The sequence below is a fragment of the Theropithecus gelada genome, chromosome 4 (genome assembly GCF_003255815.1).
Source record: "Theropithecus gelada isolate Dixy chromosome 4, Tgel_1.0, whole genome shotgun sequence".
In the NCBI taxonomy this organism is placed as follows: Eukaryota; Metazoa; Chordata; class Mammalia; order Primates; family Cercopithecidae; genus Theropithecus; species Theropithecus gelada.
Window position 1 is genome coordinate 71,043,797 of NC_037671.1, and position 27,004 is coordinate 71,070,800.

Sequence of the window (27,004 nt, forward strand, 5' to 3'; positions counted from 1 at the left end):
TTCCAGAAGAGTATTTCTTACTTTTGTAAGAAATATTTGCCTTAAATATTTGTTTCAGGCCAATAGATCATATAAAATATATGTCTGAGACTATTTTAACAACTTCTACTCCCATATTTATACTTCTCTGTTCTTTTAACTATGAGCTATAGTGTTATATAAAAAATTACAATAATACAAATAAATTACCCCCAAAGAATGCTTTTTGTTTTGTATTTAGGAAATAAAATTTGAAGTCATATGACTCAGGAAAGTAAATAATATTTAGTAAATAAATTACTCAAATACCTTTTTCACTGTAGGAAGGTTATGATATATGTTTGACCAAAACAAAGTCTGTTTTAATGTTATATAGCCTAAAATGAAATGTTTTGTAATTTACAGTGTCCTATGTAAAGAAACAATAGATATTTTTTAAAGCAACTTCAGGTTTCTAGTTTTAGCTCCTCATTGCTTTTTTGTGTGACCCTCCAACTTGCAGATTGATTTTCTATTTGTGCTCCTGTTGCAGTTTTGAGATTCTTTGAATAAGCTCATCAGACATAAACTACTTAGTAGAGCTTTATTTCTGAGAAGCACCATTGTGACACTCAACAATTCCAAATTAATTCCCAATGCAAACCATGGAATTTTCAGCTTCTCCATTTCTTTGAAGGCCTGATAAATACTGCAGAGGAGGGATTCTGGGCTGAAGTAATTCTAGAAATGATGATCACATTAGACATTGCTGAGCTACCTTATTTTAATTTTCACCAGCCTTAAGCAGTTTATTAATCTGCCTGAACTAAACACCTTGTAATCTCAAAGCTAAAGATTTGAGCATAATATGTGAAAGAAAGAAGTTTAATGGAACAGAAAAACAGCTTTTAAAACATGTACCTACTAGATCTATAAACTGTGGGGGCTAGTTTGCAGCTATTTTGGTCTCATTGGCAATCTGGAATGGAATAAATTAGAGGACATACAAATAATCTAAATTCCCTGCTTTGATAAAATTTACATTAGGCCACTAAAAGAAGCAAGAAGTTAGTATCAATTACATGATTGAATTAGGTTACTTTTAACATCATCTTCCCAATCAGAAAGTCTTTGTTAATTCTATTCTCTTTATGTGGTTTGTGATTGAATATGTCAGTTGGATACCGCTTGGGACTATTCACCAAAATCTTTGGGTTTATTGGGCAGTTTGTTTGTATTTGCTTTCTACTTCTGTTATTCCAGTTAGTAAGCAAGTCGTAATGGATTCAAACCCATCACTTCTACTAGCAAAATAACTTACACATTCAACAATTATTTGCTCAGCACTTGGCACTTTTCTATGTATTTGGAACACAAACTGAACAAAGCAAACAAAAATCCCACTCTCATGAAGCTACATTTTATTGGAGAGTGACAGAAAATAAACAAAATACAATGTTTTTACGTAGGAATGGTAGACAATGGAGCACAAAATAAGTATTTAAAAAATCTTCATGTGGCAAATGTAATAAGAGCTATTTTGACTCATAGTCCAAAAATCTAGCCCTGAACCAGAGCTCTTTCATCCAAAGCAAGAGGATTTCCCACTAAAACATTTAAACATTATCAGCTTCATGGGTGTCTCAGTGCTTGCTTTCTTCCAACGAAGTTCCTTTGCTAGGGCTTAGCCAGGACGGCCTGTGTCCTTTTTGGCTAACACCGTAGCCTTCTCCTGAGTCCTGAGCCCACAGCACAGTATTCATTAAAGCTGACAATAATTTGGTTTCATTCATCGGTGACTTTCAGAAAAATGTGGACTAAAAGTTGCCTTCTCAAGAGTTGTGTGATAACATCTATAGGATATAGAAAACAAAATAAAATAGAAAAAAAGTTTGAGAAAGGACAAACCTGAATCTGCAGCAGTGGGTAATACTACCATAATGAAGGATCTGGGCCTGGTGGATGAGGTGTTCCATCAAGAGCCTGCTAGGAAATAGGTTAAATGCAAAAATGTTAATGAAAAACGATATTCTCCTATCAAAGTTATTTTCTTACCTTTAAAATTTAATCATGAAAATAGATTGAGACCAGAGAGTAAATTCATTTTTAATGTCTGAGATTAAGCTCAAATTCCCACTGGAGTTAAAATACTGAGGAAGGGGCTGACTGCAGTCTGTATAAGCCCTACCATGTGTTGACTTTTCACCCTTGACCTGTTGTCCCTATCCTGCCCTCATGGTGGGCATGATCCAGGGCATTGGCAGGTGAGACAGGGAAGAAAAGTAAGGATGCAGGGAAAGATTGCACAAAGCTGGGAGGTGGCCATAGGGGAGAAGGTGGAGTGCTGCTGATGCAGAGGACTCCGAGTGTGGCTAAAAAGCAGGACCACCAGGGGCTGAGCTCAGAGCAGACCAAGCCTACACTGATTCAGGAGGACACAGGGCCAGAGACCAAGATCAGGAGCCAAGTTCAGAGGATCCAGAGTCAAATAAGAGACTGAGGAAACAAAAGTGTCTGAATCCTGGCAGCCTGGGCCCCAAAAAGGACACAAGAACTGGGAAAATTCTGTCTTGCCCTGTTGTGGGGAAACAAGTTTTTTTTTTCCTTATATGTTCACTAACTGGGTTGGAATTAACTTCCAGAGTTCAGAGCCCGTATCTGGGAACTCACCCCCTCTTTCAATTTAGTAGGAGGGCAAAGATGACTGAGAACTTTTTACTACAGAATCATCCATCACAAGTTGCAACATCTGATTATACTTTATTTCAGATATGATCAAATTCAATAGCAGTAAGATAGTGGGCATTCTAATAACATTAAATGTAGCATCAGGAAGTGAGAAAGTGGGAGGATTAAGTGTCATTGCTTAACTTAAGCAACAAAGAAAGAACAGTTTCCCAAATTGCTTAGGTTTGCATAATACAGAGATACAAGGTAAGGTCACAAACAACATAAAAGAAAATAAGTTCTTACTTCACTCCCAACCCTTAAAAAGACTTTGGGTATAATTTTTGCGTTGTAGACATATGGCTTTTGTGTGGGGAAAAAATATTAAGGATAATGTGGGAGAAAATATTAAAGGATAATTAAGGAAGAAGTGCAGTAATACTTCTTAGTGCTTCCATTATTGATCCTTGTCACCTATTTTTAGCATTTTATTCTAATATTTTCACAGTTTTTTTTCAGAAAAAGCACTTATTTTATATTATAAACTCCACATTGAGTAAGTATGTATTACTCTTGTGAAAATTCTCTTTTTAAGTGTAAAATTGAAGAAGCAATAATGAAGGCATGGTCAGAGAAATTAAAGAGAATAGGATGACTCTGCTTCCCAAAACTTAGAGAATTACTTAGGGAAAAGTAAAAATGATTTTTAAGAGGCTAAAATGTTAAATATCAATAAAGAGTTTGCACCTGACCCCCCTCCCCACCCCCACCATTGGTTCTGCTGAGAGATGGATCTGGGCTGAGTGGAGGATGATCCTGAGCACAGATTTGTGTAGTGTTCTTGACCATGGCAAAAATTGTAATATCTACTTTTTAAGAAAATGTTTTGATTGAGAACTCTCAACTTAGAAGGACTAGACATCAAATTATTTCTATTGTTTTCAGTGAAGACTACCTCCTGAGAATTCTCCTGCTGTGATTCTCCTGCTATGAATTCATCTCTCTAAAAGTATTCTCTATCCAATTCTGTCACTTTTCAGTCACTTTCATTTAGTAAGGATAAACTGGTGTCAGGAGTGAGTTATCCACCCTCTTTAATATTTCAATCTCACATTTGATCCCAGGTTCCTTCCTTCCACGCCTTGCTCTCTCCCCTCTCTCCTCAGTATATGTCACTGTGGCCCATACCCGTGGTGGAGGGTGTGGGCTTTGGGGTGTGAGCGTGTCTTCCCCCCTCAGACACTTGCCTCCCTCTTCCTGCCCTGTCCTCCTACTGCTGGGGCTTGGAGCTGGGAGGGGAGAAGACAGTCCTCCTGTGGCATCCAGGGTATGTCTGGCCTTCCTTGGGGAGTCGTCACTGCTTCTCTGACTCACATTGACCAGCCCTCAGTTCGCTCTGTGGGATGAATATCCAAATGCCTGTCTTCCCATAAGGTTTATGTGGTAGACTTTTAGAAGGCTCTATGGGAACCTGCACAGTGCTCCAGTGTGGGACATCTTCCTATCTTTCCTTGCCAAATGGTGAGAATGCAGTCTGCTAGCACTCTTCATATTGCTCCTTTTTCCAGTTCCAATGGCATCAGACATACCTTTGAGACAAGAAGCAATCACCAGTTCCCAAGTCACAGAATTATCAGTGTGAATCAAGTGTGAATTACCAAATTTCACACTTGAAAAAAGGAAGTGTGAAATTGAAGGGAGAGAGAGAGTCACCATTATTTCAGTTCAGTACATCTTCCAAAAGATAGTTTCTTTTTTCCTCCTACCCTTTTCGTTACCTCACTCTGACAAAGGCCAGAGGCTGCTTTGTCTTCTTTTGCCTTTGAGGGTATGAAAAATAGGACCCACTTTGAACTTGGCCCTGGAAATTTTAGGGGTTTGTTTCTCAACTTTTCTTTTTTCAAGGTACCATCTTTGCAATAATTTCATTCTGTTTTGTGAAGGGTAGGGAGAGAAGGACTTTACATTATCCTTCTAGTAATACTAAAAGTTTACTATGTGTTTAGAGGTATTTCCTAACTCATTTGAAACTGAGGCCCAGAAACCTTTGTCTTGTCTGTCCAAGGTCACGCAGCTACTAAATGGCAGAGCCAGAATTTAAATCTGAGTAGTCTAGCGAGAAAGGCTGAATTCTAACCACTTCCTCTTGAGGCTTGTAAAATGTAATGCCTAGTCTTGGCTTGTGAAAACCTAATCCTAAAACCGTAGGGTGTGGCTCTTAGAGGACACACCTGAGAATATTCCTTTTACGAGTGAGAATTCCAAGTCTTAATGCTGTGAAGCCTCATTAAAGCTTGGTATCAGCTACAAGACAGTAAATCACTGACCCCAGAGATGGTAAGATCCCAGTAAATTTGCTTTCTGTCTAAATAAAAAGCTTATTAAAACAAATGATACTTATTTTAGTGTACTCTCCTTCTGTGGTCTAATTAACCACAAAAGTGGTTAATCTTGCAAAGTATTATATATAATTTAGTGCCCATTTAGCTGTTTTCTTTTTTCAATTTAGCACACCCAAACATAAACAGTAGTAGATTTATTAGATGATCACAGAAGTTTTAAAAAATTATGCTCACAGATTAGTGGTAGATTCAAGCAAGGTGGAAACAAATGAATAATTTTATGCACTTTTCATGATATATTATGCTTTGTAAAAATTTCACAATCAATGGTAAATCTCAGAAATCTAAAGCTATTTATTGTAAAGATAATGGTGTACATAGTTTAGTTTCAAGTGGTTAAAACTATGTTGATGTCCTTTGGAATACAGTTGCACTTTCTCAAATGAAATGTTGATTCTGTCTCCTTCAAGATGAGAGTGTAGTCCTCACAACGTTAGAGGGATCTGAAGCTCCTCCAGCTTCCTTGGTTATCAGTTAAAGGACCTGCTGCCTCTGTAGCACATGTATGTAATAGGATATTTTCCATTGTAAGTTCAGGGAACTCTCTAGGTTGCTTAAGGGATATTGCAGTATCTTGTGGAATTCCAGGAGGAATGATGTAGAAGGAACAGAGTAATAGTGAGAAATAGGGACAAGAGTACTCAGAGGAACCCTGGAAACTTTCACTTCCACTTTATCTCTGCAGGTGTACTTCCCTGGTTGACCACTCACTGACCTGCTTTCACTCTTTTTCATCTATTAAAATTAGAAAATATTCATCATCTACATTTCTTTGAAGTGTAAGCATGGTAGACTGTAAATATCATGGACTTTGAAATTGGACTGACCTAGATTTTGTGTTTCGGTTTTGCCACTTGCATATGTTGGGCAAATCATTTAATCTGAATTTCCTTATGTGTAAAAATAATATGAGATTTACTGAGGTTTAATGAGAACTAAATGAGATGCCATAGGTAAAGCATCTGTATTTTTTTGTCTATGTGTTATTCTCTTACTTGTTGATTTAGTTGTTGTTTGGCTAATAATATAGCACAAACATAATCATGCCATACAAGACACTTTGTTTGATCGGGTGTTTGTCAATTTACACTTTTAGTATGAAAAGGGAAAGCACAAAAGTTGTATTCCCAAGCTGGTGGGGAATTTGCTTCTGAGTGAGAGGGTCCCTGCAGTTGCATTAGTTCTACTATGTTGGACCACAGGGTTAATCTTATTTAACCCATTTACTAGCTGGAGAGACAGGAAGAGCTGAATAACCTTCCAAGTTTAATTAGGTCCCAGAACCCAGGCTGTTTCTATAAGCATTTCTCTCAGGATCTATCCCAAAGTCTCCAACTAGCCTTGGCATACAACTGACTCCTCTCTCTAAAGTGTCCCCAGTCCCTTTGTTTCTCACCATGACCAGACTCTTTGAACTGTATTTCTTTCCTCCCCATGTCTCATACGTACATTCTGGTAACTGTAGCTCATGTAGAAATGTTTGCGCCATAGTCTCCTTCCATCTGATTTTTTAGATGGCATATTTATGTTGCCTATTTAATTTCTTTCTGTGTTTCTCAAATTTCTGAGAAAGAAAACAGAGGATCAGTAGACCCTTGGCTTTGGTGGAGAATTATCTGTTGGATTTACTCTTTATGAGTGACCCCGTCAGCCCCGTTCCTGTAGTGGTTTGTTACTTTGTGGAAACAGATTTGGATTGTTTCTAGCATGAGATAAGATAGACAGGAGTAAAGATTACACAGAATACTTGCCATCTACCTAGAGTGTTTCTGGCATCTCCTTGAAAATTCATGGACTGTATTCATAAAGATATATGCAGTTATTCTCCCTAAGTGAGGTGCATTTCATTCCTTTGTGAAGAATGTTCCTGGAAATGAAGCCTATTTTAATGGCTGGTATTGGAATAGAAAAGAACACAAAGAAGTCAAGGAATAATGCTTTTGAATCAGGAAATAAATTCACGTTTACAAAACTTAAGAGTAGAATATCAGATTTGGCAGTAATTAATATATGTGACATGAATAAGTTTACAATACTCTGTAAATACAATCAAGCAATAATGATTCATAAAACTGTTTCACAGAGTATTGAAACCAGTCCCTAAATTTTATTTTATTATTTTTATTTTTATGTTTTTATTTTGCTTTAAGTTCAGGATACAAATGTAGAACGTGTAGGTTTGTTACGTAAGTATACGTGTGCCATGGTGGTGGACTTATCAACCCATCATCTAGGCTTTAAGTCCTGCATGCATTTACTGTTTGTCCTAATGTTCTCCCTCCCTCGCCCACCACCCCCAAACTGGCCCTGGTATGTGTTGTTCCCCTCCCTGTGTCCATTTGTTCTCATTGTTCAAGTCTCACTTATGAGTGAGAGCATGTGGTGTTTGGTCTTCTGTTCCTGTGTTAGTTTGCTGAGGTTGATGGCTTCCATTTTCATCCATGTCCCTGCAAATGACATGATCTCATTAGTTTTTATGGCTGCACAGTATTCCATGGTGTATATGTACCACATTTTCTTTATCCAGTCTATCATTAGTGGGCAGTTAGGTTGGTTCCATGTCTTTGCTATTGTAAATAGTGCTGCAATAAACATACGTGTGCATGTGTCTTTATAGTGGAATGATTTATATTCCTTTGAGTATATACCCAGTAATGGGATTGCTGGGTCAAATGGTATTTCTGGTTCTTGATCCTTGAGGAATTGCCACATTGTCTTCCACAATGGTTGAACTAATTTACATTCCCACCAACAGTGTAAAAGCATTCCTATTTTTCCACAGCTTCACCCACATCTATTGTTTCTTGACTTTTTAATAATCGACATTCTGACTGCCATGAGATAGTATCTCATTGTGGTTTTGATTTGCAGTTCTCTAGTGATCAGTGATGTTCAGTTTTTATTCATATGTTTGTTGGCCGCATAAATGTCTTCTTTTGAGGAGTGTCTGTGCATATTCTTTGTCCACTTTTGATAGGTTGTTTGTTTTTTTTCTTGCAAATTTGTTTAAGTTCCTTATAGATTCTGGATATTAGACCTTTGTCAGATGGGTAGATTGCAAAAATTTTCTCCCATTCTGTAGGTTGCCTGTTCACTCTTTTTTTTTTTTCTCAAATTTCTTATTTATTTATTTATTTATTATTATTATTATATTTTAAGTTCTAGGGTACATGTGCATAACGTGCAGGTTTGTTACATATGTATACTTGTGCCATGTTGCTGTGCTGCACCCATCAACTCGTCAGCACCCATCAACTCGTCATTTACATCAGGTATAACTCCCAATGCAATCCCTCTCCCCTCTCCCCTCCCCATGATAGGCCCCGGTGCCTGTTCACTCTAATGGTAATTCTTTTGCTGTGCAGAAGTTCTTTAATTTAATTATATTGCATTTGCCAACTTTCGCTTTTGTTGCAATTGCTTTTGACGTTTCATCATGAAGTCTTTGCCCATGCCTATGTCCTGAATGGTATTCCCTAGGTTTTCTTCTAAGATTTTTATTGTTTTGAGTTTTACGCTTAAGTCTTTAATCCATCTTGAGTTAATTTTTGTATAAGGTGTAATGTCCCTCTATTATTTTCATCATGAAATAATAGAGGGACATTAGAGAACTGGGGAGTTCACAGAGGTCTTGGGATGTAAACTTTGTGACTGTTAAGAAACTGCTTTTCATTTCTTTTTAAAATAAGAATAACAGTGGCATTTCATGAACACCTGCTACATTCAGGGCACATTCCTGGGTGTTCCTTATTTATTATTATTTTTATTTCTCACAAGTACATGAGGGAGATCTTAATTTTCCTTTAAAGATAAATAAACTGATTCACAGGGGTAAATTTTCATGTCGAAAGTCACACAGTTTGTGTTTCTACGAGTAATCCAAAAACATTTTCAAAAATACTGTAAACAGGTAGAGTTTGACTTCTTCTCTTCCTATTTACATGCTTTTTATATTTTTCTCTTGTCTTATTGCTCTGGCTAGGATTTCCAGCACTGTGTTGAATAGGAATGGTGAGAGTGGGCATTCTTGTCTTGTTCTGGTGTTCAACGGGATAGCCTCCAGCTTTTGTCCATTCAGTATGATGTTGGCCATTGGTTTTTCATAGATGGCTCTTATTATTTTTACATCACTAATTATTAGAGAAATCAAAATCAAAATCATAATGTGATATCATCTCACTTCAATCAGATTGGCTATTAAGTCAAAAAATAACAGATGCTGGTAAGGTTGTGGAGAAAAAAGAATGCTTATGAACTACTGGTGGAAATGTAAATTAGTTTATCCATTGTGAAAAGCAGTTTGGTTATTTCCCAAATAACTTAAAACAGAATTAACATTTGACCCAGGAATCCCATTATTGGGTATATGCCCAAAGGAATATAAGTTGTTCTACCATAAGGACACATTCATGCCTGTGTTCATCACAGCACTATTCACAATAGGAAAGATATTAAATCAACCTAAATGCCCATCTATAGTAGACTGGATAAAGAAAATGTGGTACATATGCACCATGGAATACTATGAAGCTATGAAAAAAGAATGAGATCATGCCCTTTTCAGCAACATTGATGGAGCTGGAGGCCATTATACTAAGCAATCTAACACAGGAACAGAAAACTAAATGCCATATTTTCTCCCTTACAAGTGGGAGTTAAACACTGAGTACATATGGACACAAAGAAGGGAATGATAGACACCAGAGCCTACTTGAGGGTGGAGGGTGGGAGGCAGTGAGGATCAAAAAAAGCTGCTTATCAGGTACTATGCTTATTACCTGGGTGACAAAATTATCTATATACCAAACACCCATGACATGTGGTTTCATGTCTAACAAACCTGTACATGTACCACTGAGCCTAAAATAAAAGTTGAAACATAAATTTAAAAATGTAAATTATAGAAGTTTAAAAAATAACTATAAAAGAATGCCTTATGCATTATTATGCATAACTGAAATTGTTACTCTGATTTTTCTCCTCCAAACTGGAAAGACAGTAGACTTTTTTCCTTTCATATTTTCATATTTTGACTTCGGTATATGAATTCTCTTGCCTAAAAGCTTAATTCTACCATGCCAGCCCTATGAGTGCTGCATTTGGCCTCTAATCACAAATATGACCATTATCTTTTAAATGGGTAGTTGTCTTAGAATATTTGTTTTAATTCTTAATTTCAATATTCATTTAGCACTTTTACATTTACAAAGGAAGTTGAAATTGCTTGTAAGTTAAACATAATAGAAAATAAGAAAATTAAGGTTAAATAAGTAAATAGATTACCTAAACTATATAGAGTAGATATTAAAGAATACCTAAGAGAAGCTCCTTTGTACACCTAGATTCTAACATTAGTCTCAGTTTTGTGGCAACTAAAACAAGGAAAATACATATTATAATCTACATTACTTTTCTAACACAAAGTAATCTGCAGATACTTTTCTGAAGCTATGCTTAAGAAGAGCCTATCAGAGGGTAGAGGATGGGAGGAGGGAAAGGAAAAATAACTAATGGATACTTGGCTTAATACCTGGGTGATGAAATAATCTGTACAGCAAACCCCCATGACACAAGTTTACCTATGTAACAAACCTGCACATGTACCCCAAACTTAAAATAAAAGTTAAAAAAAATTCAAACTCACATATTCAGGTGTGGCTTTCCAAACTGGCGAATTTCATTTGGTGCTGAGATAGCACTGTCTGAATTCACTGCTTTCTGGACATCCAACCATATAACCAATACATACTCCAAATACAGGAGAATGGACACTACCATGCCAGCAAAATTGTAGCATATATTGTCTAACTAAAAGAGAATCATTAGCAATGTTTGGATGCAGCAAATTCAGGCTCGGATTCTTTGACATGGCTGTCATGGGGATAACCTTCTCTACTAGTTAAAGGTTCTGTTGTTATTATAATTATTGTCCAAACCAGTACAATTTTGACAAAAAAATACCAACAGAAACTATCCCAGGCAAACTGGGATGAAGGTAACCCTAGTAAAAGTGATCATTTGTTTAGATACCAGCCAGAATAACAATTGTTAAAGCTGTTGGAGAACATACTTATATATTCACCCATGTAGAGGCTTCCCTACTTAATATAGGTGCAGTTGCATAGGTGCTTAGAAATCAGAATTGCTTTACACAATATTTCCAACAATATCATGGATTTATAAGGTACTTACTTGATTTCCCTGAAGGTGGATACAAAGTTGTTAGGGAAACCAACTGGTCCTCTTAAAGCAAAAGAAATCAAACGCTGATCTTGTAAATTTTATATAGAGAAAAGACTTCACAGCATGACTTTCTGACCTTGACCTTTATTCCCAGAACTTACCTTACTTTTTGGAATTTCTCACTTATCACCATTAAAACCTCCAGACTCGCCTTAGAGAGGTTCTGTAAAGACACATTTTCTGTAATTCTTCTTTTCAGAGATACACCCATCTTTATAATTTAAACAAAATTTTACAAAAGGATCCAAGTTTATAGATAGAAATACCCAGAAACTGATAAGCATCTTGATTACGTGGTTTGATTACAAAATGCTCTACCCATCTTCATTTTGGAAGCCCCTCTGGGGTTGCACTGCCTGCCAGGTTCTCAGTGTATCTCCACCTGATTGAGTCTGTCTTTTATCGCCCATCCCTGTGGGACCCCTTTCATATGTGTTTGTGCTCCTAGAGGTTCATGCAGAGGAGAGGGTGGCCCAGAAATTTGTGTTTTCTCTCTTCCTGCTTTGGGTTCTCTCCTAGGTTCTGGTTCCTCCCCAAAGACCTTTTTCTTGAATTATTGACAGCAGGTCTGTGGACCCATTCAGAGGAGTACTCCTTCATCTTATTTCTTGCCGAGGACATCCCAAATTCTATGAGCACACCTTATAAGACAACTTAACATGAACATGAGAAATACAAAGTTTCCTGGAAAATGCTTTGCTTCACATAATTCACAGAAGCAGTGCACTTGGTCTGAAAATATTTGTTAAAGTAGTACCAGACAACCTCTTTATCTGTATAATAAGTATTGAAAATATTTGCATTATTAAAACTAGCTGTGGAAGAAAACAGCCTCCTGACTGGGTGTTTAAGGTACTAAAATAGAGCTATTAATTACTCATTTTAACATATTAATAGTGGTAGTAAAAGGAACCTCCATTCAGAACTATGTATCTACTATCTGTACTATCTTCTTATTTCTACCTTTAAATTCATGATTATCGTTGGGAACTACTATATGGTATATATGCAGAATATAACAATGACATGGTTCTATTAGATTTTTCATACAAAATATATATGTTTCATGAGTTCATATAACTATGACATGTTTCTGCTAGGTATTTTGTTTTATTTTTAATTTTTTTGAGACAGATTCTTGCTCTGTTGCCCACGCTGCAGTACAGTGCTACAATCACAACTCACTGCAGTCTTGATCTCTGGGGCTCAAGCAATCCTCCCTCCTCTGCCTTCTGAGTAACTTGAAACCCCAGGTTTCTGCTACCATGCTCTACCAATTTTTTAAACTTTTTGTTGAGACAGGGTTTTGCCATGTTGCCTAGGCTGGTCTTGAACTCCTGGGCTCAAGCCATCCGCCCCCCTCAGTCTCCCAAAGTGCTGGAATTACAGGTGTGAGCCACCATGTCTGGCCCTCTACCAGATATTTTAAATGACTTCTAAATCATATTGATTTAGACTTGTTAACTACTTTGTATTAAAATTCAATTTATTGATTGATTAAGGTATAAGAAGGAATAGTTAAACATAATAATGCCATTATACAATTTGATGCCTTATTAATTTATGTCAAAATCATTCTAATGTACTTATAGTGGTGGTCCTGTTGAAAACTGATAGCCCATGAACTGAATTCGTCTTTCAGTCATCAATCAATGAATCAATCAATTAAATGTGAATTATTTTAAATGTATGAATTAGAAAATTTCACATCAAAATCTGGATTTGCAGTTTTTCTGGAATAACTGAAATATTTGGTAGAATTGGATATGCCAAATTTCATATGAGCTAGAACTGAGTAGGTCCTCAATGAAGCTACTTTTTATTTTTATTTTTTGAGACAGAGTTTTGCTCTTTCCTGAGTAGCTAGAATTACAGACATGCGCCCCCACGGCCAGCTAATTTTGATTTTTTTTTTTTTTTCTTTTTTGTAAGTAGAGACAGGGTTTCTCCATGTTGTTCAGGCTGGTCTCAAACTCCCGACCTCAGATGATCCACCCGTCTCGCCTCCCAAAGTGCTGGGATTACAGGCGTGAGCCACCGCGCCCGGCCTGAAGTTGCTTTTTATGGAATCTTCCTGACCTTGATAAGCACTTGAATTTGCAGCCCCTGATCTAAACACTTACTATTTCAGTGCCTCCTACACTCTGCCTCCAGATTAAACTTCCATCTGCATTACAGTAAGTGTGTCTCTCTACCACTTTTAGTAAACTTCCTCAGCTCCTCATTGACTCTGTGACCTGACCTCCAAGGCCTTCCTGTTCTGCCATCTACCTGTTTTTGTTCTGCCTTACTTTCTGCTCTCCACCACTAGGTACTATTGTTCTGATCAGTAGGGCTACTTGTTACCAGATCACAGCTTGTGCATTTATACCTCTTCTCTTTCTTATGCATTTTCTTCTCTCTCAAATTCCTTCCCATCTGTAGTTGTGTATGAATACCAAAGCCATTTTTTTAGGTCCTCTAAGCCTGGTTCAGCATCTCAGTTATAGCTTCCCTGAATAGTGAAGATGGTAGTAGTTCTTCCCTCTTTTAGACTCATAACACTGATTTTTCTGACTTTCAAATTACTGAATGCATAATCTTTTATATTGAAATTATGTGTGACCAAGGCTTTTTTCAAGTACTGGATAGGGTCTAAATCTTGTTCACTTAGAATTCCACATGTACTTAACACATTTCCTTATATTTATTTGCTGCTCAATAATTATTTGTTGAACGAGAAAATTTTCTTTTTCTTTTTTCCAGTGTACTCTATGTAAGTAACATCTTCTGAGACACAGATATTGATATTAATATTTGCATTTCAATTAGGTAAATGATAGATGTGTTTATTTAAAATACTGACTTTTGTGAAGTATGTGATTATTTGGAACTCTAGGGCCTTGTATATAATCAAATATTTGACCTTCTTAATCTTTTTTTCCCATAATTACCGTGATACAGCTTGGTTCTTAATAGCTCGGACTTACGAAAATAATTCAGAAGGAATTATGAAATACCTGCACTATATCTTTGTTGACATTATAATACTATTATATACAAGCTATAAGAAAAACTGTTAATTCAAAATTGTAATGTGGTGTTAAATATTAGGTTAACTGGATTAAATGTGAAGCTTGACTGGAAATATTGTGGCATGACACCAACAAAATTTAACATCCTTTTAGTTGCACAGTTAGGCTGGTCATTGCTCAATGTTACTAACTCAAAAACATGTGCTTACATTTAGATTATGTTGAATAGTAACTATGGGTTGACAGTCTGTTTGTTTCCACGGATGGACTGGTCCGCTTTGCACTCACTCAGCTGCTGTGTATTACCGGCTTTCTGACTTCTGATCCTCTTCTGGCTTTTCTTCTGTTTCTTGTCAAAGTGTGGGTTTAGGTAAGGTGGTGGTGGTAGATGGAGAGGCCTGGAGTTCACCCTTGGTTCCCAGACCCTCCTCTAGTTTTCCACTAAGCTTGTTTCAGCATCTCCGAGAAAATAGCTGACTGTAAAATGAAAAGAGCTGCCAAAGTTGGTCAATGTATCACATGCATAAAGTTCAAGTAAAAGTATTTTTTCTTTTAATGTTTGAAATATGTTACCAGTAATTCTAGAAAAGATTTATAACACAATAACATTTTTATTTTTCCCCTAGGGGAAATCTTTAATTGTTTTTAAGACAGAAACAATTGCAGTCTCATAAATATATTCATGGCAGTGTTCATAAATATAATTATTCAGCACAGCTATGTCAGCAAGAACTACGGGGATAACTTGTGCTTGACCTTTACTCACAGTAGAAAATAAACCATTTCATGTTGGCACTTTAAATCTCTCAGGGGACTATTGCAACAGAGGAATATAGCCTGCAATGAATAGCATTTAAACTTATGTAGTGTCTATCTAACAGGGAACTTTGAAAATGTTTTCGAATTCATTATTAGATTTAGGGGTTTTTTTCCTATTTATTTCTTAATATTTTATATTTTATTTAAAAGGAGTAATGAGGCAACTTAGTATGACAATTCTGTCTTTGTGACACAACTATAAACTGGCCATTTCCAAATAGTAGTTCAACTTATTTGATCTGTATTATGTTTTTCAATTATCTGTGTTTATATGTACAAACTACTTGGATCCTTTTTTTATACCACTTTCTCCCTTCTTCTCTCCTTCTTTCCCTCCCTGTCTCACTTCCTTTCCAAACCTTTGTTAAGTACTGACTATATGGAGAATGGTTTGCTAGTTATCAGAAGGGTTAAAAACAGCAGAAAGCTCAATGTTTTTTCTAAAGAATCTCAAAGCTAATTGGAAAAATACATTTTAGTTAAGCAGACTCTGAGATAATAGTTCAAGTTCAAGTAGTTTATTTGGGAGGTAAAGGAGCTACCTGTAAAGAATGGAAAAGTGAGAAGACAGGTATAATGGTTTCCTAGGGCTGCCTTAACAAAGTACCAAAAACTGGGGGGCTTATAGCAAGAGAAATGTATTGCTGCACAGTGCTGGAAGCCAGACATCAGAATCTGGGGATTAGAAGGGCCATGCTCCCTTTGGAGGCACTAGGGACAGAACGGTTCCATGCCACTTCCGTAGCTCCTGGTAGTGTCACGTGTCCCTTGGCTTGTAGAGGCATCACTACAACCGCCATCTTCACAAGGCGCATCATCTTTCCTCTGGACTTGTCTGTTTCTGTGGCCGATTTTCCCCTTTTCATAAGCCCTAATGGATTAGGGCTTTCTCTAATAATCTCACTTTAATTTAATTACTTTATAAGGACTCTGTTTTCCAAATAGTCACGTTCAGAGGTACTTGGGATTAGGACTCTAGGACTCCAGGATATCTTTTTTTGGGAGGACATAATTCCACCCATAACAACAGGTACGATAAGGAAGATGAAGAGTGAACTTAATTCCAGGAAAACAACACCTAGGAACAGGCTGAAAATACAAGTCTCAGAGTTGTCACACTAAAAGGGACAAAGGAGCAGGAGTATATATTTACAAACTCCTATCAGTCATGGGAGAGGAAGTATTAATTCCCCCTTACCTTATTTCTGCTCTGTACTTGAGGCAAAGCAGGCTCCAGTGCTCAGAGAAAGCCCTGAGGCACAGAAAGGCAAGTGATGGGAGCTGGGGGAATATGACTCCCCAGTGAAATAGAGAAAGGGAACGTGGGAGGGACACCAATGGCATCTGCGACAATGCCTGAAACAATAAGTGTAAAAGAACACAACCCAAACTGGACTAGGGAGATACCAAGCGAGTTAAAATCTGGAGTAGCAGATGTTAACCAGAGCAGGACTTTGGGCACACCTTCAAACCCTGAAGGAACTGGTGAATGTTGTCCACTAGTGAGAGACCGACCAAGGAAGCCACAACACAAGGACTGGATAAAGTAGGAAGCAATCCATGTGGAATAGATCAGAGGAGGGACCCTGCAACTACAGTGGTGTCTCATTCTAGGCAGGTGATTCACATTTACTTCTAGGTGAAATTTCACATTTCTTAACATGGTTCTTAATGATGTGGCCACTGCATGTTTCTTAAATCTCATCTCTGTATTACTCTGTATTCGTTTAATCTGTGAAAACTAAAGTTGCCATCAGTTTGCTAGGGCTGCTGTAACAAAGTACCACGGACTGGATGGCTTCTGGAAGCAAGAAGTCTGGGATTGAGGTGTGGCTGTGTTGGTTCCTTCTGAGGCCTCATTGGCTTGTAGATGACTATCTTTTCCCTATGTTCTCACATCGTCTTCCCTCTTTACCTCTTTACTTGTCTGTCCTAACCTCCTTTTATAAGGAGTCTAGTCATATTAAATTAGTCTAATGAAATTACTTGGCCGGGCATGGTGGCTCACACATGTAATTCCAGTACTTTGGGAGGCTGAGGTGGGCGGATCATCTGAGGTCAGCAGTTCAAGACCACCCTGGCCAACATGGTGAAACTCTGTCTCTACTAAAAACACAAAAATTAGCTGGGCATAGTGGCAGGCGCCTGTAATCCCAGCAACTCGGGAGGCTGAGGCAGGAGAATTGCTTGAACCCAGGAGGCAGAGATTGCAGTGAGCCGAGATCGCGCCGTTGCCCTCCAGCCTAGGCAACAAGAGCAAAACTCCATCAAAGAGAGAGAGAGAGAGAGAGAAGGAAAGGAAGGGGAGGGGAGGGGAGGAGAGGAGAGGAGAGGAGAGGAGAGGAAAGGAAAAGAATTACATTTTGAGATACTGGGGGTTAGGACTTCGGCATATGAATTGTTGAGGGGGCATGATTTATCCCATAACACTCTGCCCTCTGGGAGGGAGGGAGGGAAGGAAGCAAGAAATTCATAAAGGGAAGAAGATCTGCCCACTTGATAGGAAGCTGTGAATGCAAGGCTGTGACAATGTGGTTCCAGCACAGCTGGGTGCGTCATCTTGATCAAGCGATTTAACCTCACTGGACTTCATCTGGTAAATAAAAGAGCTAGACTTTGTTTTTCATCTCTATGATGATGAAGTTTAAAAAAAAATTGTTTTTCAGCAGCTGAGAGTGGATTTAAGATGTGCTCAGGGCAGGCTGGGCTCTGAAGGATCACCCTAGGAGTCTCTTGTATAAATACAGGTGTGGGGTTCTGTTTGAAAGAAAGCTAAAATGATGAATTTTGTTTGGGGTTATGGTTTGGACATTCAACGCCTGCATTATGTTCCTGTTTTTTCTAGTGTATACCTTTGCTGGCATGTGTTTGCTGTAACATAGGCGTGGTGTATACTACAGTCACCTCTTTAAAATACTGTTATTCATTTTCAGTATATAATAGAGAGCAATAGTATGAAGGTTATTTATTTGAAGTCCTGTTTAAAATATCTGTTTATGTTGTTAATCTAAATTGTGGAGATATGATTAGTTATTAATTATCTGTGATTAGAGAACGTGTCCTGGTGAAAGGTGCAGGGAAGTCTTTCATGGATTAACATGGAGCAAAAAGAGAGCCATTTGGAGCTGAACAGGTCTTAGGCCAAACCCAAGCCTGAGAGTGATTTTGTGGTGCCTAATGGATACCAAATTCTTGTCAAGGCTCCTCTCTCATCTGCACTTGTGTTACCAGTAACTTGACAGAAGAAGGAATTATTTTTATGAGAAGTTGAATCACAGTATCCCATTGAGATCTGCTGAAGACATGTATGAAAGAATAATAACACTGCCTAATTTTACTAATAGAAATTGCAAAAGGTTTGTCAAAAACCTTTTGTCCTTTTAAATGTTAAAAATTTTAAAATTATTAATTTTAACTTTACTTTTTATAATTTTTATCTTTTTGTTGTTTATTCCTCTCCTAGGGAAAAAGAGACAAAGGACACTTGGAATTCTAAGTACATGTAAAAATAATAGAAATAATAGAATAATGACAATAATAATGTTAAACTTTTATTGATCTCTTACTCAGTGCCAGGTACTTTACCAAAGGTTTTGTCTTTATTTATCTCGGTTGATACTCATATAAGGAATATTCTATTATCATGTCCATTTTACAGGTGAAAGCTTCCATAAGGCACAGAAAGGTTCTGTGACTTGCCCTTGACCGCATAATGGTAAATGATGGAGCTGAGATTTACATTCAGGCTAGCTGACTCAAGAAATCATGCTTTTAACCAGATATGCTATATTTATAGAAGTTGATAATAATCGCTTGCAGAATAGGAATCAGAAATAATGTTGAGAGAGAAACAATAGAATGAGAATCCGAAAAAGAAAAGGAATGTTGGATGTGGATATTCCAACTGAATTTATATTGTTTTAGGAATACTCCAAGATTAAGTACAGGAACACATGCCTTTTCAATTCAATTGAACTTTTTCTCAGGGGTAGTTATATATATGCAGGTGAAGACCATGGAGGAACTCAGATTAAATGAAGTATGTGGACAACCTCCTTTCTTGAGATATTTAAGTGCGTTTGAGATACACACAAGTTGGTAAATGATTCATTATCTTCTCACATATTTACAGATTTCAATATTCCCTTTAAATATGTAGTTAGCCAAGATAAAAATATTTAGAGTTTTCAGTTTTCTTCGTTGCTTTCCAGGTACATCCTTGGCAGATTGGACCTATTATGTGACTTGATAAAATATTTCCTTGCATTTCACTGACTGAAGAGCTGGAATCTTCTTTTTGAGGTCATTCAGTATTATAATTAATGCTATTATTGGATCTCAGTCAATTTCCAAGTTTGTTTTGTCATCATACATTTTCAGATTTTTGCTACTGACTGCAGTTGGATTTATCTCCTCAGCCAACGCAAATATTAGTCCACCTATTTATAAAGAAACTGGATCCTTTTCCTCTTTTGTTTTCTTTATAACCCTTCCCTGTGCTCAAAAGCAAATTATTTCGTTTCTTCAAGCCTGTTTTCTCTTCTGTAAAACTGAGATAATAATAGTTCTTACATCTTAGAACAATATGAGCATTAAACAAGACTTACATGTGTATCTTTACCCCAAACCACTTTCCCGAGGGCCTGATACTTATAAATAACTGCTTATTCAACATCTTCATTCACATATCTAGTAGGCTTCTCAAACCTAACTTAATCTAGATGCTACTCTTGAATTTTCTCCCTCAAATAAACTCCTCCCCTGACTTTCTAATCTTCATAATTTACCTAATTGCTGGAGTCAAAAACTTAGGAGTCACCCTTAAAACTTCTCTTCCATTCATACCTTCTAGCTGATACCTTAGTAAATTCTGTGAGCTCCGCCTTCAAAATAAGACCTGAATCTGGCCATTTTCAGTACCTCCCTTGCTATCACCCTAGACCATCCTCTACTTCATACTACAGATATGATTTGCTCTGGTGAACCCCATCTTCTTCACCAGAGCAATTCATATCTGTTCTTTCTACCCCCTACTCTTGACTATGGATTCCTCCTGCCCCTAGAAGCAGCCAGAGTGATCCTGTGCATCTTTCAGTGAGATCATGTTTCTCCCCTGATTAAAATACTCCAGTCAGGTTTCATCCCACTAAACATAAAATGTATGCAATTTGTCATTGATAATAGGACCCTACAGCATCTGCCCCCTGGCCATGTATTCAGTTTCTCCTACATTGCTCATGCTGAGGCTGCCTCACTCACTTTCCTGCTGTTACTTAGTTACTTCAAGCTTGTTCCTCCCTCAGTGCCTTTGTACTTGCTATTCCCTCTACCTAGAATATTCTCCCTTAGATATTTGCATGACCTGTTGCCTCACCTTATTTGCATCTCCATTCAAATTCACTTGCTCATAGAGGGGCTGGGTCAGGCCTTTTTAGGATAATTTATCTAAAACTGCCCTCCCACATGCCTAGTTACTCCTCAGCCTCTTACTTAGTGATCATAGGATCTATTATTTGTTGTGTGATGTCTTTATTTGTTTATGTGCTCTCTCCCCATCTAGAACATATACCCCTTGAGTTCAGGATCTTTGTCTTACTCAACATGATATCCCCAATGCCTGCAATAGCACCTGGCACATGGCAAATTTGCAGTATAGATTTGTCAAAATAAGAATTGATGAATAAAAGGCACTTAACATATATTGCCTGGAGCATACTGAGTACTATACTGTTTTCCAATGACACACATTAGAAAATCAGAGCCTGTTATATTCTTCATTAATGTGGCTCAGGTACTGTAAAAAATCTATTTATATATTCCTCGTAAATTATGTGAGTGCAATGTTTCCATTTTACAAATGGAATAACTGAGAGCTTAGAAAGATGGATAACTTTTCCAGAATCACCTTATCATTAGAAGTTCATGCTTGACCCAAACTGTTCAGGAATCATACAATAGAAGGTGATTTAAATGAAAGGATAGCACTCTTTTGATCACAAGATTTGGCTGATGTCACTGCTGGGCCAGTGCCTCTTCTTTTTCATGCGTGGAAGAAGATAGAAACATCCCACAGGGCAGGGGACCAATTTTTTTGGTCCATGGTAACGAGTATACTAGAAAATGTTCTAATATCCAGTGATATTATGCCTCACAAACCCCTGCCATGAAACCAGCCTCAATTATTTTTTTCTGTCAAGCTTTGTAGCTTTTTTTTTTTTTTTTTTAAATTGATTTTCAGCTTACATGGTATGGGTAATTATTATGCAAAACAATTTGAAACCGTTTTTTTTTTTTTGTCCACAAAAAGGAATCATGCTTAAGTGCTTATAGATAAAATATGTTCTTTACTCTTACACACTAATTGCAGGTCGGCTCAGTTGTCCTCAAAGGCAGAAAACAGGTGAGGAAGAAAAAGCAGATAGCAATAAAACTGGGAGAAGTGGAGGAGTAGGGGGAATAAATGAGAAAGAAACAGTTCAAAGCTATGAGAAGATTGAAGGGAGATGACCAGAATTGCAACAGTATCATCAGTGATGAACAAGAAGTGGCAATGCCTGATAAGAATTTATAAGGTGCCATGAGCCGATGGGACTGCTGAAAGGAACTGAACTGAAGCAAGCAGAGGAAGACGAAAGCTCCAGAAATAACAAACAGAGGGAGTAATCTATAGGAGATGGCGAGGTGTTTGGGAGTAATACAATTAAAGTACACTGGACATACAGTGGAGGCTAACAATGGTTGTAACAGCTAAGGAAGTGAATGTAATATTGTCATATGGCGGAAGCATGACTTTAGTGCTTTACTGAGTTGGGGGAAAAATGGGAAGCTGGACCTGATTTTCCCTGCTACTGATTTTACTGCCATAGGAGATACTCGTGGCACCTAAGTGCTTTGCTGCTGTTAACGCTGCTATAGTATTAGAATAGCAGCCGCTTCTGTTGTGGCAGTGCAAAAGGAAAAGGTAGCTGAAGGCCCTGAACAGTCAGGGAGCTAACAAACTGTAGCTCACTGTCCAGCTTCTCTAATAGAAGTCTCCGGTGGTTTGTTGAGCCTGTAAGGGCAAATTCAGCAATGCTTGTGATAAATATCAGATTGAAATTATTTCAGGAAGCTTTAGCTCTGCAAGTTAGTGTTGTGGCAAAGGTAAATGAAAAATATATGTCTCAGGATTTTCAAAAATGATGCAGTTGTTTCTATTTCTTTTGAATATGAAGTCAATGCTTTGTTTCCTGAGTACCTGCATTAATATTACTCACCCTGTGATCTACATGTTGCTGCTCAAAACCTTTATTCTTGATGCTCCTGAGAGATGAAGCTCTCTCTTTTGTTCTTACAGTATCTTTGAGCATAGGCCAATTATATGATTTTTGTTTTTTACTAGTAAATTGAGGCTTCAGATTGAAAAGTTCATCTTAGATCATCACTACAGCAGTCAAGACCTCTCCTATCCATGCAAGCATTCTTGGTTTTGTTTTCTGGTCCATGCTTAACTTCATTTGATTTATTTGTATGTGTTGGGATGAGGTAGAGGTGCAGATACAGTGTTCAGAATAACTATATGAATTGTTGCTCCCAGGAAAACATGTATGACACTTAAATTATGTTATCAATAGTTTCAGCGGAAATTTTAATTTGACACAGTTGTTTTGCTTATCATACCTTCCCAATTTTTCCTTTAATACCTTGCATATTATTCTCTTATATTAATGTATTTAATTAACATACTTGAATAACAAATATTCTATATGCTAGGCAAGATTCTAGGAACTAATAATACAATGATGAGCAAGATAGTGTGTAAAAATTAGCACACAGCTAATTCTTGGATCATTTTATAAAAGAGGTAGTTTGAAATCTGTCATTTAAAAATATGTAAAATGGAAAATAATATGAATTATTTTTATTCATATTTCATATTTCATTTTATTCATATAATCATATGAAATATTATTACATTTATGAACACATATTGATTTCTGATTATGAATAATACAGTGATATTAGCCCAAAGGAGCTTATGGTCAACTAGAGGAAAGGCATTATAATAAATGATTTCAACAAAATATCATTATATGATGAAGTCTGTTAGGGCAAGTACTGTTGCCTGTGTTGCTCACCATTATATTCTCAGTACTTAGTCATAAAAACAATAAAGATATTCTTCAAAAGAAATTCAGAATTTTGAATTTCTTATTCCTTTTTTTAGACAGAGTTTCACTCTTGTTGCCCAGGCTGGAGTGCAATGGTGTGATCTCAGCTCACAGCAACCTCTGCCTCCCGTGTTCAAGCGATTTTCCTGCCTCAATCTCCCTAGTAGCTGGGATTACAGGCACATGCCACCACGCCTGGCTAATTTTGTATTTTTAGTAGACACCGGGTTTCTCCATGTTGGTCAGGCTGGTCTCGAACTCCCGACCTCAGGTGATCCACCCACCTCCGCCTCCCAAAGTGCTGGGATTACAGGCGTGAGCCACCGCACCCGGCCTGAATTTCTTATTCTTAACAACAACTTTAAAATCAGGTTTTAAAACCTGTGCTGTACCAAAGCGACGTCCAGGGAGTGTTTTCAAAATACACATTCCCGAGCCACTCTCCTGAACCACTGAACAAAGTTTTGTGGGGGATAGAGCCTCAACTTTACATTTTAAAATTTCTTCGGTCAATTTTATTGCTAAGCCCTCGTTATGAAGGAATAACCTGGAGGGAGGTTTTTGTGCATGTCAAGGAGCTTTGACAAAGGCCCTCACATTCACATCACTTTTAGATTAGCAGTCAGCAAACCATAGTTTGGCCTGTGGGCCAAATCCCTCCTCCCACCTGTTTTTGTATAGCCTGTGAGGTATGAATGACTTCTACATTTTTAAATGGTTGAAGAAAATCAATAGAATAATACTTTGTAACATGAAAATTACATGAAATTTAAATTTCAATGGGTACAAATAAGTTTTATTAGAACACAGATGTCCTCAGGAAAAGTTTGCCTATGGTGATGAGAACAGAATATACATTACATTTCATAAGATATAAATCTAGGAAAAATAGGCTCAGCACAGTGGCTCATGCCTGTAATCACAGCACTTTGGGAGGTGAGGCAGAAGAATCACGTGAGGCCAGAAGTTCGAGATCAGCCTGGGCAACATAGTGAGACCCCCTTCTCTCCAAAAAAATTTAACAAATTGACTGGGTGTAGTCATTCATGCCTGTAGTCCCAGCTGCTTGGGAGATTGAGGTGGGAGGATAACTTGAGCCCGGGAGTTCAGGCAGCAGTGAGCCCTGATCACAGGTACCACTGCACTCCAGTCTGGGTGACAGAGTGAGACCTTATCTTTAAAAAACAGACAAAGAAAACTTGGAGAAACAGTAAGTTAGATAAGATAGTCACAGTCTAAAAGTATTTTGTCCTTATGGAGGTATGGGCTAGATCTAGCAAGATAAAATTCAACAGGTAAGACAGTAAGGTCCTGTATGTTGGCCTAAATAAAACAACCATGCAATTAGAGCAATTTAGCTTTTGGAAGTGTAAAATTGACATTGGAGTTTTAGTTGACATTAAGTTCAAATAGGTATCAGTTGTGTGATTATGACCAAGAAAAATCTAATGTGATATGGACCTATAAATAGAAGTATAGAATGTAAAATAAGGAATAGAAAGACTACACCTAAATAATTGATTCCAGTTTGAGATGTCCTACTTTCATAATGGAATAGATATCTGAAGCATTTTCATGGGGAAACTATTAGGGTGGTGAAGGGCTAAAAGATTGTGCCAAATAGTAAATGACTTAGCCTGAGGAAAAGAAGACTCAGGAAAGGACATAGCAGATAGTAGTCTTCAAATATTTGGATTAATGTCATGTGGAAAAAGAGTTAGGTTTATTCAGAATAAGCCAAAAGGGTAATGCCAATTATGGAGATACGGCAGACATGTTAAGCTCAATCTAAAAAATATACTAATTATTGTAAATATGGAATTACATGCCTCACAAGGTGATTCCCTTATCTCCCTTGAAGGTGTGGGCAGAGTCTGGAAGAACTCTGGGTCAGGATGATGCTGAAGGGATTTGAGGATCAGAAGGAAATTTAGATTAAATTACACCTAAAATCTCTTTCTACATGAAGTGTCTCAGAGAATAATTCTGTTGTATTATGCATATATTTTAATATTCATTGAGCATTCACTATTTGCAGTGTGTTTTTTAAATAATTGTGAAGGATACAAAGGCAATCCAAGATATGGCTTCCAGGAGACAAAGGAATTTTGCAAACAAGACAGAGCCACATAAAACATCAGGAGGAATGGTACATAAACTGAAATTCTATAGTCATTCAAAGAAGGTGGGATCAGTGAAGACCTCTAGAAGGAAGTGAACTCCGAAAGGAGCTTTGAAGATTGGTTTGAATTTGAATATGTGGTGGTAAGGCACAGGGGGTCTAGGTAATGAAACAAGCAGGAACAACTATCAGTAAGGGAAGCAGATATGTATGATGGGGAAGAAAACTGCTGGCTAGAACAACATTGATTCATTATTCATTCAACACTTAAGGAGCACCTTGGGAAACCACAATGCAAAGCAAGGTGTGAAGGGGGTTACAAAGATGAACAAAAAAAGATTCCTGCCCTCAAGCAGCTCCCAGCCCAGTAAAATGAAAACCAATGTCAACACCTCCCCTCTATAGTAACTTAACTCTGGGTGATTCAACCATAAGATAAGTTACTGGAAATTTCTTGGACTATATTCCTGCAGCTTAAAAAGCTCATCAACATTTCATTCAACAAATATTTAATGAACTTCTGAATTGTTCTATCTCCTTGGTATATATCAGTGAGCAAAATAGAGCCCTCATGCGGACCAGTATGTAAGCCAAACATATATTTTTGTTATTCCCTGGTTCTCCAAGAAAAATAAAACAATATTTATTGTTTTACAAATTTTGAGAGAGCAAAATCAATAGAGAAATACCTTTTGGGGCTTTCAGAAGGGTATTTCGAGCCCTGGCGGTGGAGCAAATGGCATGAGTTACTCAGCGGTATCTCTTTAAACCTGTGCTCCTTTCTTGAGCAGCATTTATATTTTTGTCATCCATGCCATTTTTAGGGGGTTTTGTTTTTGTTTTTTACCACCTGCAAAATTTAAACTGGAAATTTCATCCTTTGTGTCTTAGCTCTTGTCACTCTAAACATCTCTTGTGTGAATCCGTATTGGCTCTTCATACAAATAAAATGCAAATCATATCCTTGCCAGAGCTAAACACTTATCTCAACGAAATCAGAACAAATACTTGAAGGTTAAAACTGAGACTCACTGCTAGCAGAATAAAGAGAAAAACACTGAATACAACATGAATTTTCCACTGAGATGAATTCAAAATGCGAGCCAAAAATTCAGTAAAGATAAAAAACTTCTCATGTCAAATGATGGGTTTCGCTCTTGATAGATATCAGACTTCTATCTCCACCATTTTTCTTTCACATGAAACTTAACACTGAGCATCTGATTGCTTCTCACTATTGAAAAATGCCATATTAAATTTCACAAAGGGAAGCATGTTACCTTTGGTGTCCAGGTCAAATGACTATTCAAAAGGAGTGGCTTTTCTGGTCAAACACAACTAAGTATTCTGCTCACTGATGAGTCAGTGGCCTGGATTTTGTTCAGTTCTGCCTTTTTCTATGTAATTACTTCCCTGGTCCATGGTTTCCTCATTTGTTAACTCTATGAGGCTATGAATATCACTATAGGGAGGTCATTGCTTTGCCCCTTTAAGTACACATCAGTTTATTATATTACATTTTTTAAAGTATTCTCCTTAATGTGTCCAAGAACTTAAAATGACAGTATGTATGCTTACATTAAAATTTTGTTTATTTTTTTGATAGCATTTTAAACATAATTGGTTGCC

At 37.3% G+C, this 27,004-nt stretch overlaps 1 protein-coding gene across 7 annotated transcripts in view; it reads left to right on the forward strand.

The window, feature by feature from the left end:
- RIMS1 (regulating synaptic membrane exocytosis 1) overlaps positions 1-27,004 on the forward strand; it is a 491,301-nt gene that overhangs the window by 155,728 nt on the left and 308,569 nt on the right. For 5 of the 7 annotated variants that reach the window (XM_025382126.1, XM_025382128.1, XM_025382129.1 and 2 more), the window contains exon 4: positions 2,414-2,441. The exons of the other annotated variants lie outside the window; for them this stretch is intronic. In XM_025382126.1, coding sequence (XP_025237911.1) covers positions 2,414-2,441 — 28 coding nt within the window. The remainder of the gene's footprint in view (positions 1-2,413; positions 2,442-27,004) is intronic. 7 annotated transcript variants of the gene reach the window in all.